This window comes from Corella eumyota, chromosome 3 (assembly GCF_963082875.1).
Source record: "Corella eumyota chromosome 3, kaCorEumy4.1, whole genome shotgun sequence".
Taxonomy (NCBI): Eukaryota; Metazoa; Chordata; class Ascidiacea; order Phlebobranchia; family Corellidae; genus Corella; species Corella eumyota.
This window is the reverse complement of record NC_137492.1, coordinates 6063128-6078192: the sequence shown is the minus strand read 5'-3', so window position 1 is coordinate 6078192 and position 15065 is coordinate 6063128. Positions and strand designations below refer to the sequence as shown.

Below are 15065 nucleotides of genomic sequence, written 5' to 3'. Positions count from 1 at the left end.
AAGTAATGTTTAACGAAGTTAACTTTTGGTTAACTATATTCACCTATGGATGTATTTCACCCTAATTTAAATTTAGTTTAATACACAAAATAATTAATTATCACATGACATTTGCATAATAGTTTTCCTCTTTGTGAAAAACAATTTCTGGGCCAAATTTGTTTTTGACAATTGACAGACTAATCAAATGGCCTGTTTAATTAATTTAATTTCTATTTTTTATCAGATAGTGTTTTGGTTGATAGATTTTATAAAATAAAATAAAAAAACTTCATGGATAACACCAAGAAGCTTGGTCGAAAGCAAAGGCGTATACAAACCAAAATCAACAAAAAGTTGAAAAAGCGAAATTATTTTGGAAATGCTGAAAATATTGAAGACTTAGTAAAGCAAAAGAAAAAGGAAAAGTTACAAAGGGCCAAAGACCGGCAAAAGCAAAGAAAGCCGGAAAGTGGTGCTACTAAAAGAAAAAGAAAAAAGGAAAAACTTAAGGAAAACAAAAAAGAATTAATTCTTAAAGATGGGGGTCAAGATGAACAAACAATACATAAACTCGAAAAGTTAATGTACATAAAAGGCAAGAAAAAATTGCCACAAAGTTTTGCCAATGATGGTTTAGACTTTATTTTAGACGTTGTCAACCAAACTGAAGATAATAACTCATCCGAAGCAAATGATATTTCCTTATCAGGATCTGATGATGATTTTTTTAGTGAAAATGAACAGAAGTGTTCGAATGTTGAAGCTGAAAAATCATCCATTTCCAATGTTTCTGCACCCAAACAAATACTTAGTAATGCACCTAAACCAAATGTTGATAATGAAAAAAAATTGCCATCCAATGATAACTTTCAGTCCTTTAAAGAATTTCCTGATGTTAAAATTTACTCTACTGTAATAGATGAGAATAAGGAGAAGAAAATAGCAAATCAAAAAACAGCTTCAGAATCAACAAAATACGTTCCTCCTGCTCTTAGAAACACAATTTCAACTAATTTATCCGAGAAAAAGAAAAGGCTTAAGCGGCAAATCAAGGGACACCTAAACAGGGTTAGCGAATCAAATTTAAATCTTATTTGCTCTGAAATTCAATCTTTGTACCAAGAAAACAGTCGGGCAATGATGACTGAAATACTCACCGAACTAATCCTGATACAATTTGATACTACAGATCCTATTCCTGAGCGGTTAATTACTGAGTCGGTTATGATTATCACAGTTTTAAGTCACAATGTCGGTCCTGAAGTTGTTGCACACTTTACTGAAACTGCATGTAAAAAAACTAATATTTTGTTAAAAACCTTGGGATATGGACTTGGTAAAGCAATAAATAACTTTATACAACTTATCTGCAGCTTATATCAATTAAAAGCCATTAGGAGCAAAATTGTTATGGATTTAATATCAATTTTTATTGATAGCTTTACTGAAAAAGACATTGAGTTGCTGGTTTTGATTCTTAAAAACATTGGTTTTCAATTACGCAAAGATGACCCTGTATTGCTTAAATCTATTATTGAAAGTATCACCATTAAAGCACAGGATGTTCAAGCAAGTGATGCTTCACGAACGAAATACATGCTGGATATTTTAACAGCAATTAAAAACAACAATGTTCGAAAGCTGACTGGCTATGATGTTGATCTAATAATGAACAGAAGAAAAAAGGTGAAAAGTATATGCAAGGGTGAGTCGGACCCTTTTCCAAATGTTTCTTTTGAGGATATGATTAATGCTGATAGCAACAGTAGATGGTGGATTGTCGGTAGTCATTGGAAAGGGATGCCGATGCTAGATAAAAGCAAAGAATTTAACGCCGCTGAAGACAACGTAAGTTTGCAACTAGTCAAAGCTGCAAAAAAACTAAAAATGAACACTGACATTCGAAAAAAAATATTTTATGCTGTTATGTCGTCGGGTGATTATTTAGATGCCTTTGACAGCATATTTCGAATAGGTTTAAAAGGTAAACAGTTACGAGAAATTGCTCATGTTTTAGTGGAATGTTGCCAACAGGAAAAAACTTATAATCCATTTTATTTTCACCTTTTGAATAAGTTATGTCATTACGAGAGGGACTTTGTAATGACTGTTCAATGCTCGTTTTGGGATCGAATAAAGCAATTAAAATCAATGTCTTCTGGCAAAATTAAAAATATTATAGTTTTGCTTTCTGAACTTTTTCTCTCAGAAGCTCTTCCTCTGTCTTTGTTAAAAACAATCGAGTATGCAGAAATGGACCAAGTGATTGTTTCCTTTTTAAGACAAGTATTTGTGTATATAGCTACAAATATTGAATCTGATAAACATATTAAATCGATATTCTCTAATTTAAGTGGGCAGAGTAACAGCCTAACTCGACAAGGTTTAAAACTGTTTCTACAACACTTCATATTACATGATGAAAAATTTATCAAAGAACATATTCACTTTGAAGAGAAGTTCATAACAATGAACAAAAACTTGCTTGCCAAAAAATGTATCTAAATTATAAAATAGGTAAATATGTTGACCAACACTATATTTTTGGCAAATGAGTTCTAACATAACAAATTTTTATATTACCATATTTGTAAGCTTGCAAAACTAAAAATTAATTTTGGTGGTTATTGTGACTTAATTTGACCTTAAATGTTTTTAACCCAATGCATTTTTAATATTTTTAATATTCACAACCACACAACTATATTATGTAAGTTGCGGTTAAAAAACATGTTGTTAAAATAATTTGGTAATGTTTTAAATGTGTTTATTTTTTCAGGATTGGTTCAAAATCCAGTGTGGTTTATATTAACTTTTTGTTATGTAGCATCTGTTTAATAAAAGCAATAAATAATTAATCTGTCAAAAAAGTTGTGTTTCAACTCACAGTTTGACTTACGCAATATATATGTGAGGTCAGCGTTTTTTTGTTATTTTACTTAACGCAAGACTACCCACCATACAAATTAAAAGAAAACTGTTTGCAAGTTATTTTTAAAATGACACAAGTGAAAAAGGCTATTTAAAATATTATTAATAAAAAAGTGATACTTGGATTAACATAGCAAATTAAATTCTATGTGTCTATTAAGCCTAATATAAAATGTTTTTACCAGTTAACCTAATTCAAACAAGAAGTTAATTTTTTTTATTAAATTGATTAATTTATAAGACATGCATAGTTGATGGGGTTTTTTTATTAAATTGATTAATTTATAAGACATGCATAGTTAATGTGGTTTAGTTTTATTAAAAAATAAATTTATTAAAAATTATTTAGTAAAACCTAATTGTGTTAAAAGTGTAGAATAGTAGTGTGATCTGTACATTTAAAAAAAGTTTAAAATAAAATTCAACCGTACTAAATTAGAAAGGTAAGTTAATTTTTTAAGAAAGTTTTATGTATATTTATTGATTTATCAGGGAGCAATATAGGGTTTGGTTTTATTTGAACATTGTGTAAGCTTTGTGTAAATTTAATTTTTGTCTATGTTTAAGTTTCTCACATGAGACTTATTTGAACATTTATAATTCATTTATTTCTGGTTTGACCTTTAGGTAACATATAATCTTGTTTGAGCTTTAGGTAAACATTCAAGCAACATATGTCTCCTGGTACGTGACATATTTTCAAGTGTTACTGATTTTCAGTTGTGTTGCAACCACCTTATTAAGAGATTTAACAAACTGTTTCCAACTTGTTAGTCCACTGTTACCAACTTGTTAGTCCTAAAAATATGTGAATGTAAAATTGTAGTAAAAAAAGAAAAAAGAGGTTAATAAGTTTCAAAATCTTTAAAAACTTTTAATGCTTTTTGTTTTTATAAATCCATTAAACTACATAAAATTTGTATTTTATTTTAATCATTAAAAGCTTGTTTGTTATACCATTAGGGGCTTTTGAGTCAACTATTTATTAAAAACAACATGACTGCTATTGGAAAACCAGTTCAAATTATTAAACCAGGTGGTTTTTTAAGCCAGTTGAAGCTCGATTCTGAAGCTCTAGAAGAAATTTTTAATCATCCATTGGTTAAAAATACACCAATTGCTATTTATTCATTGGCTGGAGCATATCGAACTGGAAAATCTTTTTTACTAAATCTGTTTCTTAACAAACTTCAAGGTGTTGAGGTAAAAAAAAGCAAAAATTTTATTGAATACTAAACTTTAACAAAAAAACAATGAATTCTAAACTTTTATTAAAAACTTGACAATACATTTATTATCCAGAAAATAATTGTTTTTTTTTTAAAACTCAATAAATTTGTGAAACAATAATGAATAATCATTTTTTTGTATGTCTTTATCCTTGACCTAATAAGGTCAAATGCGCGACCTAAACACAAAGTAAGAACAGTTACCCCGACCTAGTCTCAAGTTGCCTGTGGCAGTTTGGGATATTATAGATTATAATTGCCAGATAAATATGCTGTTGATTAAGTGCTGTGGGAGTTTATAGCTCTTTACCCAAGGGCGCTACAGCATAAGAGCAGTCGGGATTGAACCCACAACCTCAAGTGGTGTAGCAAGTGTCCTTACCACTACATCTTGCTGCCAACTATATAAAGTATATCATAATTATGTCATTTTGTCACATGTTTTTTAAATAGATTCAAGTTTTACTTAATATTTATAGAGTTTTGGACAATTTATTTTTACTTTATTATGCTACAGGAGAAAAATATTTTGGAGGGTTTTCATTGGAGAGGTGGAAGAACTCATGACACAGAAGGAATATGGATTTGGAACCAACCATTTCCTATTAAAACACCAAATGGAAAGGTTTACAATATAATTAAAATGACAAACAAATAAAAAGGTTTAGTTTTTTTTTTTCTGTTTTCGGATATTAGGAAGTACTCCTTTTTTTAATTGTAAATGTATGCCTTTGTATAATTACTTTATTTAATTGTAGGTCAATGTTTTCATTATGGATACCCAAGGAACTTTCGATCTCAAATCAACTGCCAAATCTTCATCTGTAATATTTGCTCTTAGCATGTTAATTTCTTCGATTCAAATATGTAATATTACAAAACTTATTGGAATGGATGATTTGGAAAATCTTTCAGTAAAAAATTTTAATAGTGTTTAATTGTTTTATATTAACAATAATGTGGCTTTATATTTATGATGTAATTTTATGTTAATTAAAACCTTTTTTTATACACGGATTTCTAGATGTTTATGGATTATGGAAAACTTGTATCTAAAAAAACACATGGAAAAAGTGACAAACCCTTTTATGTATGTATTGAAATTACACGAAAACACAAGCAATGTTGAAAATCGCTAACTTATTTTTAATAAATTAAAAAATGCTTTTTATATAAATTTTGTTAATAAATGCCAAACAACTGTTCAAATGACATTTTATTAAATTATTTGTTATTTAGAAATTTTACTATTTAATTCGTGATTGGGCTGATTCTGATTATTCATATGGACTAGAGGGAGGACAAACTTATTTTAAAGAAATAATGAATGAAGAGAAAGACAATACAGAGTCTAAATCTTCTGATAATTTAAGTAAAATTAACCAATGTTTTGAGAAAATGTTGTGTTTTTTACTACCTGCACCTGGAAAAAAGGTTGAGCGTAGAGGGACAAAATCACCCCCTCTTACGATAGAAGGTAACACTTTTTTTGTATATATCTTTATCCTCGATGTGGGTAAGTCGAATGCGCGACTTAAACATAGAGTAACATTACTTACTCCAACCCAGTCTCGAGTTTTAGAAATTTACCTTTACGATCAGTTCAAATGATATAAAGGTTGAGTTATAAACCTTATATCCCGTTTACTTGCTCAATTTGGTAACTTTTTTTTTATTGTTTATTGGAATATAAGTTTTCACTTTGTTTAAGTAAACAATACATAAGATTTACATTTTTTAAGATGTCGACGAAGAATTTTTGGAATATGTTGATATTCTTTTCAGTGAGTTATTTGATGCCAAAACAGTTGTTGCTAAAATGATCAATGGAAAACAACTAGTTGGAAAAGATTTGATAAATTTTGTGATTTCGTATCATAAAGTGTTTGAAAGTGGAAAATTGCCTGATCTGAAGTCTATTGCTGAGGTTAAATGCTTAATATTATCTTTTTTAATTTTTTGGGGCTTTCTGGTAAACATTTGTGATATAATAAAGCAAGCTAAATAGTATTAATAGATTAAAATTTTTTTTTAATGTTAAAATTTAAAAGGCAAATCGAAATGCAGCTATTATTCAAATTGTGGAAGAGGCAAGAGATCTTTACTGCAAAAATATGAAATTGGTAAAAAATTAGATTTTCATGAGCCGAACAAAACTATTGTTAATTAGTTAATTACGAAAAAATATGAAATACATAATAATGATATTCAGGATTAAACTTTTAATTACTGGTAAGACATCTGTTATGGTTTTAATATTTTACACAATATAATTTTATAGAAATTGACAAAGTATGTTGCTGAGGATCAATTTATGGAAATTCATGGTAGTTGTAAAGATAAAGCTTTGCAATTGTATGATGAAAGTCTTAAATTAGGTGATGATGAATTCCTTAAATCTAAGCAAGATTTCCTTGTTTCGTTATGTGAACAACAAATGGAAAGTTTTAATGAAAAGAATAAAACTTATCTGGTAGGTTGTTATTAAACTTAATAATTAGTAATTTTTTACCAATTTATAAAGCATTTTACTACCAAGTAAAAAAAAATAAAAAATAATTTTTTTAAATAGTTCGTTATAAATTTTATGCACTTAAAATATTTTAGGCTGAGTTAAAGGTTAACCTTTTAAATTCATTACGAGAAAGTGTTGCATCATATGATTTAATGATGAATAAGGTAAGACTTACACAGCTAAGGTCTTGTTTATTTAAATATAGTAAAACCCTTTTTTTTAAATAAATAAGTGTATTTGTGCGGTGAAATTCAGTTTGAAAAGCACTTTATGTTTAAATAAACGTTTTTCTGCAAATTTTGTTTTTGAAAAAGAAGGCTAAATTCAAATAAATAAAGGCAGTCCAGACCTCAGACTTAAATTAAAAATTGTAAAAAAATTACCCAATCAAATTTTTAATACCGGGCATCTGATATATAGTTAACTATATGATATTACTAATTAAATAACACTATTTTAGAAATGCAACAATCAATTTGTCTTAGAATGTCAATTAAAGTCAATTCATGACGAAGCTCTTATCGAAGCATTAGATTTATTTAAATCTAAACATACAGACAAAGAAATTAAAATTGGAGCTCAATTTAATATTAAACTTCAAGAAAAACTTGAAACTAATTTTCAAGCTTACTGCACTACAAACAAAATTAACAAAGTGAATTTTAAATGTTTATAAGCTAGGATTATTTTCCATTTTTTATATTATTTTAAAAATTCTGAAATTAATTTCTTCGAACAAAGCTAAAAATGTTCTTTGTTGTATTAAACGTTAGTTTTCTTAAATGAGATAATTACTAATTAAATACAAATTAACAAGCGCCATATTTTGACCAAAATCGCATTTTTTTAAGTACTAAAAATCCTCATTTATTAAATGGTTTAAAAATATTTTTTTAGCAACAAGCTATGTCACAAAATAAGGATTTTGCAAATGAAAAAAAGGAAAATTATATCACTGTAATGACAAAAGTGAGAATTGCTTTAATCTAATTTTTAATTAAAAAAAAAGCTTTTAATTAAAATTTTACCATGTTTAAAAATATTTTTCAAATTAAATTATTTTTTGAAAAATTGCTTATACTGTTTTTTTACATTTTAAGCTGTGTGGTAGAAATTATGTTGAAGAATCCACAATAAATAATGCACATGAAAACTGGAGAAAATCAATGATTAATGATGTTAAAAAACAAATTGACAAAAATTTTATCCAAGATTGTATTGATTTAATCAACACATTAATCACAGACCAAAAGCACAAAATTGTGACACTGAATTCAGACAATAAGGTATATCTAACTATTTGATCATAGCATTTATTTTACTTTGTTAAAAAACAATTTTAAAGTTTTTTTTTCTTCACAGAAAAGACAGCAAGTTGAAATGGAACTTTTTGTATCCAAACTGGCTGATGAGTATAGAAATAAAATAAATATGGTATTTAGTTATTCCAATAAAATATATTGATTTTACAATAAAAAAAATTTTTTTTTATAACTTTAAAGCTAGGTAGATAACACTTATCTTATTAGGTAATAGAGGGACGATATGTGGAAGAAAGCTGTCTTAAAAAAAAACACGAAGAATTGTTTCGTGATTGTAAAAATGAACTGGAAAATAAATTGAAAGAGGTAAAATTTAAAAATACCTATCAAACCAATTTAATAAAAAAGATGGAAGCATGTTATGAAACAATTAAAAAGAATAATGAAAAAAATAAAGCACATTGGCTACGAAGTGTAGGAAAATATGCATTATTTGGTGCCCTGATTGGTGGCACGGAGGGTGTCTTAGTAGTTGCTGGTAGCATAGCTGCTGGAGGAGTTGCTGTAGCAGCAGCCCCTATAGTTGCCACTATTGCTGTGGGAGCATGTGTGGGTGCAGGCGTTGGTGCTATTGTGGGGTTGGTAAAAAAGTAAAGCATTGTAATTCATTTTCTTGTAGTTTAAAGGTTTTTTTTAATTTTCATGTTATTAAAATACTAAGCGGCCGCTTCCTAGGGTATTATTAGGAATAACATAAAATTTAAATTATATTTAACTTAATTGGGTGAAGCTAACAACAAAATTATTGCATTATCACCGAAGAATAGCATAAATAACATGTTCAAAAAACAAAAGAAAAAAAATGTTTTAAATTTGACGATTTTTTTCATGTAAATTTATGCTATTTAGTGTTTGTTTTTCATGTATTAATTTAACACATTTTCTGTATTGTGTTATTACTTACATAATTATAGTGCGGTGGAAAGGTCACAGTAATTCCTCTGCATATGCTTATGATTTGTAAAAAGGCTCTGTAAATGCATACTTATCTTTTTAAAAATTTATGAAAACTGGTTCTTTTTTACCTTATAATGTACCGTAGCTTGATAAATTTTGCGACAGTAGCTGGCAGTTTGAGTTGTATACTGAAAATAGCTATTTTATTATTACAAATACATTGGCTTATATAAAACAGTTTTAAATTTAAATTTAAGAGAATGGTATTATTTCCTAACTAACTATATCTCTTAAATGAGAACATTATTTTAATATAAGGTGTCCATGCTGTTGTTTTTGTCGCTTCGAAAAATATCTTACAGGTAAGTCTGGTTGTCACTTGAAAGTAAGCTTCTTAGAAAATTGTTATCCTATATATTTCTAATACATAATTTAAATAATTTAATTTTTTTTATAATTGATTGTGTAATCCACCAAATGCACAAAACATGATAGTATAAATATGAAAAGATAAAGAAAAATATTTTGGAACGTAAAAGAAAAGTTCTAGAAAATGCAAGAGGTTTTATTCTAATTCTAAAATAAGATCATCTTCTCCAATATCACCAACAGTACAGTGAATTTTTTTAATTTTTCCATCTCGAGGCGAGGTTAAACTGTTTTCCATCTTCATTGCTTCAACAACGCAAATTTCTTGTCCTTCAAATACTTGGTCACCTTCTTTGCATGATATTGATAACACTGTGCCTACAACAAGCAAGCATGTTTAATACTTCAATGTGGCAAAAAGTTTAAAGTATTGTTACAAAGTTTTCTTTTACGAATTCTTTAAAAATAAATAATGTACCAGGCATAGGAGATCTCATGATGGAACTTTCATCTTCTGCTTCTTTTGTTGGCATGTATTTTTTAAAACTAGCAACTGTGTCACTCACTACTTCAATGTTGAACTAAAATTATTTCTTTTAATTGTAATGTTAAAAAAATATAGTAAATGGTATTTATTTGCAAAATGGCCACAACTAAATAACTTTGGCACCTAAAAATTCACCGGCTTAAGTTTTAGGTTTTACATACTGTAGTCCCTTGGTATTGAACTTGAAACTGGCCAGTTGCAGTGGCTTTAATGCATTGAACAGTAAAGGACGGTTGGCTATCGACTGAGAGTGTTTGAGATGGTGAAGATAGATTCCAATCATTTGAAACTTTTACTTGTTTGTTATCTATTTCAATCTAATAAAAAATTAGGTAATAAAAATAAATAACTTGGTGGAACAAAACCTAAAATAAGAATAAAAACATTAAACAAGGCTATCAACAACATTAACATAGTAACCGCAACAAGCAGTATCCTAACCAGACAATACAACTGGGTCAATGATATAACAATCTTACCGTATATCCTTGGTTGGATTTTGAAACTTGAGCATTATGTTGTTTATCATTCAATGTTATTAAAATTTTCCACGTTGATGTTTTGGAATTTAAAGTTTCTAACCTAGTGATTTGACAAGGAGAGATTAAAAATCAGGCATCAACAAAGAATAAAAATATTGTGTTAAAGCGAATGGGAGTTTTATTGTGAAACTAAAAAAGGTATTTTATCTCTAAAATGGGAATTTGATAATGGAAAACCTATTCACAGTTTTACTCAAATTTGTGTTAAAATAAATATAGAACATTCTGTTACCTGCTTTGATTTACAAATTGTTGGTTACAATGTTGCTGGCAAGCATAAAATGAAGCAGCTATCGCACAAAGTGAAATATGTTCATTTGAATTCAACTGCTTTCCTTTAAATCCTTCAGGATATTCTTCAGCTAAGAAGTTAGTGCTGATATCTCCTATAAGTTTGTGATTTATGTTTTGATATGCATAAACTTAAAAATATATTATATATATTGTACTGCAAAATTGATATACAAACTTTAAAAAGAAAAAAAAAATTATACAACATAAATTTCCATTTCAACATTAGGCAGAGTGTTTAAAAAAATTTAAGCGGTCAGTAAATGAAAGCATTGATATATATTATTTAGTTAATAATGACAGCATTCAAATATTATGGAAATTTTGTATTGCAAAAATATGAATTACAAACCTGAAACAAATTTAGGATTTCTAATAACTTCATGACATAACGGAACATTGTGAGTTACCCCCCGAATAACATAATTGTCCAGTGCATTACACATCGTTGCAAGTGCCTCATTGCGATTTGAACCATATGTGACAAGCTTGTATATAAATAAAGAGTATCAAAAATTAGTGGTAATAAATATTGGATCACTTGTACTTTAAGATTCTTAAAAAAACTTTCGTACTTTGCGGTCCTAGCTAATTTTACTCGCTCTTGCGGTACTGCCAATTCTCTCTCGGACTTTACAGTTATACCTAATTTTCTTTTGTACTTTACTGGCCCAGCTTATTTTTTTTCTGGTGTTTTACGGTACTAGCTAATTCTCTCTTGTACTTTACAGCCAAAAGATTTTTCGAGAATCGATAAGTATAAGTGATCCAAAATATTAAATACAAGTTAAAAAGGTACACATACTAATTTCTAACCTAAAACTTGAAGAATCTGTAAATACTTATAATTCAGTGAATACATTATTAAACTATTAGCTGGCAATTAAAAGACATTAAATTTATTACGACTAAATCTGGCACGTTGTAACACTATACATACTTTAAAAACCAACCTTAGAAATCATGGGATCATAGAATTTGCTCACTTCGCTTCCCTCTTTAATTCCACTATCACATCTCACATTAGGTAAATGTGTTGGTTCAATATATCTGGTTAACAGTCCAGTCGATGGAAGACCAAATGATTTGTAAGGATTCTAAATTAATTTAACAATGTCATTAAATATTTTTGCAAAAAAAAAAGCGATGATTTTTTGATTTGAAGCGATAATTTTTTTAGATTATGTTTTATTAAAAATTAAACAAAATAAATATATAAAAACTCAAGAAAATGATAAATTTTTTTGTGTGAAGTATTTATTTTTATTCCACTTCTCAGTTTTATTTACATTCATATACACTTACCTACCTATATATTTTTTACATTAACTTTTTTGGGCAAAATGTAAAATAACATATTATTTTCATATTAAAAATAATGTTAACGCATTAAAAAAGGCACCTCAGCATATACTCTACATTCAACCGCCCACCCATTAATTCCAATATCATCTTGTGTAAAAGAAAGAGGATGACCAGCAGCAACCCTAATCATTTCTTGGACTAAATCTAGTCCTATATTGAAAAAAATATATTCAGTTTTGCGTTCGTAATATTTTTTATGTTTCAAATACCAGTTTATATAAATGTTAAAATTAGTTTACCAGTAATAAATTCAGTGACAGGATGCTCTACTTGTAATCTTGTGTTCATTTCCAGAAAATAAAAGTTTTTTTTAGAATCAACCAGAAACTCCACAGTTCCTAGATGTGCAATGGAAGTTTTATATATCAAAAGTTTAATTTTAACCAGTATAAATAATATAACAACCTAACAACATAAATAATTTAATGATTTTCAGTTTTTAGTTTAGAAATCCTTTAAAATGCATTTAACAATAAAATCCATAAAAGACATAACAAAAAAAACAGCCAAATACATTTAAATAGTTTTTGAAAAAATAAACTAATTATTCTCGAGTACAAGATTTTTTTGAAATGAAACACTATGTAGCAAAAAAAAAAGCTTCAAGTGACCAAAAAATTTAAAAAACTTTCTTACCAGCACTTTTATATTGCACAGCTTTAGCAAGGGTGACAGCTTGTTCTCCCATTTCCTGTCTTGTTTTAGGATCCAAAAACATGGATGGAGCTTCTTCAACAACTTTTTGATTTCTTCGCTGAATTGAACATTCTCGTTCGTTTAACCAAACAGTGTTTCCCTGACTATCTGCAATCACCTTCAAATTTAATCAATTTTTAAACTTATTGGCAAAATGCATTTTTTCATTAAGACTGTCAACATATTAAAGTGTTATAATATGCTATTAAAAATCTAAACTTAAATTTTATAAACATATAAAAAAAACAAATCGAAGTTGGAAAACACCAAAAAAACAGTGGGCTTAAAATATTTTTATTGAAGAAGTTTAAAAACCAGTATTTAAACAAAACAAACCTGCATCTCAATATGCCTCGGTTTGTCAATAAATTTTTCAATTAGCAATCGATCATCTCCAAAACTTGATGCAGCTTCTCTTGCTGAAAACTTAAATCCTTCAACTGTTTCCTTTTCATTCCACGCTATTCTCATTCCCTTTCCTCCCCCACCGGCAGAGGCTTTTATCATTACCGGATATCCTTAACAAAAATAGATTAACAGAATTAAAAGATTTATATACAAATTTCTAATCAAAAATGTTTGTCTTTAAAGGATGCTATAAGTTTACCGTTTAAGTTTCTAGATTATTTTGATTGGTATCCACCAGAAATATACCACTTAAGCTGCTAAAAAATTAAATTAATGCTATTTTTTAATTACTTAAAGTCTATGTGAAAGATTGATTACCTATTTCAGCTGCAATTTTAACAGCCTCTTCAACATTTTCAACAACTCCATCATATCCAGGTATAGTGTTCACACCTGCTGTCTTAGCTATATTCTTTGACTTTATTTTATCTCCCATTGCATCTATAGCAAATGTATCGGGTCCAATAAACGCGACTCCATTTTCAGCCTGTATGTTTAAACTTGTTAATATGGTTGTAAGCTAGGTTAAATTTAGAACTTAAAACTAGTATATAATCCACTTTTTTAGTAAATTCTTGTGCTTTAAACTTACAATAAAACAAAGAAAATCTTACCAAGTTAAGGGCGAATGATTTATTTTCAGAAAGAAATCCATATCCAGGATGAACCTAGAATAAAAAATACTTTTTTAATTGAAACTCATTACCATGCAAACAAGAATTTCCAAAAAATATGTTACCCCTATTAACACTACCTCTACTAACAACTTGAACTATAAGCCAACCATAAAAATATGCAATCTATTACCCTACTTAGTAATAGCTGTAGTGAATATAGTACTAATGGTTATTACAGAAATAGTTGTAAAATGGCCATAATATGAATTTCAGGTGTACAATGCAATTGATGCTTAGTTTAACCCCAAAAAAAACATTTATGAAATATAAAATAAATGTACGTACGGCCTGTGCACCAGTTTGTTTAATAGCATCTAAAATAACTGGCATATTGAGGTAGCTTTGATTAGAAGGAGGAGGACCAACGCAGACAGACTCGTCTGCCATTAAAGAGTGAACAGAATTAGCATCTGCTTCACTGTGTATAGCAACGGTGGATATCCCCATATCTTTACAAGTTCTCATTACCTAGTTAAAAAATCTTTGTTGAATAGAAATAAACATCAAGGTACTGAATAAGAGTTGATTTATATTGTTTGCCAGTATCAGTATTACCATCAAAGGCAAATAACAATTTATTGTTGCAAAATATTAAGATACCCAACTTTATGTATGGTTGCAGTTAAAAGATTTATTGTTTTAATCTTGGACCAATAAAAAACAACTTAATTATTGAGACAAATTAAATAATATTATTTACCCGGCATGCTATCTCTCCTCTGTTTGCAACAAGAATTTTGTCAAACGTCTAAACAATAAAAGGTTAAAATGTTTTATTAAAATATTGACCAAAAAACCTATGTCAATAATGTTTAATTCAACTTTGAATTAAGTTTTAAAGATCTTTGGTTTATTTTAAAAGGCATGCTTAACACTATTTAAAGAAACCACATTTTGCTTGTAACATATTGGTAAATTTTCTTATTAAAATGTTTGTTTGAATACCATGTAGTTTACCTTTTCATCTTGGCTTACAGATGCCGCTGATGTAACATGTCTGTATTGGTAACACAATCTTTGCTGTAAGTAATACACACTTTACTTAAATAGAATATGTTAAGTTTTAATCTTTTATCAATATTACACCTTAAAAATAGTTAAATTTAACTTACAAGTTGACATAGACCCTGACCCAAAACTACTGAATACAAAAAATCTGGATTAATTGGTTAGTGAAAAATTGCAAATCTTTGGTTTACCTTAGAGTTAAATCCCAACAAGGTTCTCCTGATTTGACATGGCAAAACTCTCATTTTAAAAAATTTAAAAACTCTTATATCTAAACACAAAATGT

The 15065-nt window shown here is 28.2% G+C and overlaps 3 protein-coding genes across 4 annotated transcripts; 2 read left to right on the top strand and 1 right to left on the bottom strand.

The window, feature by feature from the left end:
• The first annotated feature begins 265 nt into the window (after positions 1–265).
• LOC145745285 (nucleolar MIF4G domain-containing protein 1-like) lies at positions 266–2819 on the top strand. The gene has a single exon (XM_082563316.1). The coding sequence runs from the start codon at positions 274–276 to the stop codon at positions 2485–2487; it is 2214 nt and encodes a 737-aa protein (XP_082419442.1). The 5' UTR covers positions 266–273; the 3' UTR covers positions 2488–2819.
• Positions 2820–3260: 441 nt separating this feature from the next.
• LOC145745353 (atlastin-2-like) lies at positions 3261–9143 on the top strand. 2 transcript variants are annotated; one of them, XM_082563405.1, is made up of 16 exons: positions 3261–3356; positions 3569–3757; positions 3877–4116; positions 4660–4767; positions 4901–5056; positions 5167–5232; positions 5382–5619; positions 5885–6069; positions 6194–6265; positions 6424–6615; positions 6750–6821; positions 7118–7312; positions 7555–7626; positions 7758–7943; positions 8020–8091; positions 8187–9143. In XM_082563405.1, the coding sequence occupies exons 3-16, from the start codon at positions 3910–3912 to the stop codon at positions 8571–8573; spliced, it is 2208 nt and encodes a 735-aa protein (XP_082419531.1). In that variant the 5' UTR covers positions 3261–3356; positions 3569–3757; positions 3877–3909; the 3' UTR covers positions 8574–9143. The 2 variants fall into 2 exon arrangements, with proteins under 2 accessions (XP_082419531.1, XP_082419532.1); XM_082563406.1 differs by having other exon boundaries at positions 3262–3356; positions 3563–3757.
• A 77-nt stretch (positions 9144–9220) lies between these two features.
• LOC145745354 (propionyl-CoA carboxylase alpha chain, mitochondrial-like) lies at positions 9221–15046 on the bottom strand. Its single transcript, XM_082563407.1, has 17 exons — positions 14971–15046; positions 14729–14791; positions 14472–14519; positions 14057–14239; positions 13709–13762; positions 13413–13581; positions 13023–13204; positions 12627–12804; positions 12230–12328; positions 12028–12140; positions 11579–11722; positions 10978–11113; positions 10567–10720; positions 10272–10374; positions 9954–10109; positions 9724–9826; positions 9221–9623 (listed from the first exon to the last, which is right to left on the bottom strand). Exons 1-17 carry the CDS (start codon positions 15022–15024, stop codon positions 9442–9444), a joined length of 2121 nt encoding a protein of 706 aa, XP_082419533.1. The 5' UTR covers positions 15025–15046; the 3' UTR covers positions 9221–9441.
• Between the last annotated feature and the right edge of the window lie 19 nt (positions 15047–15065).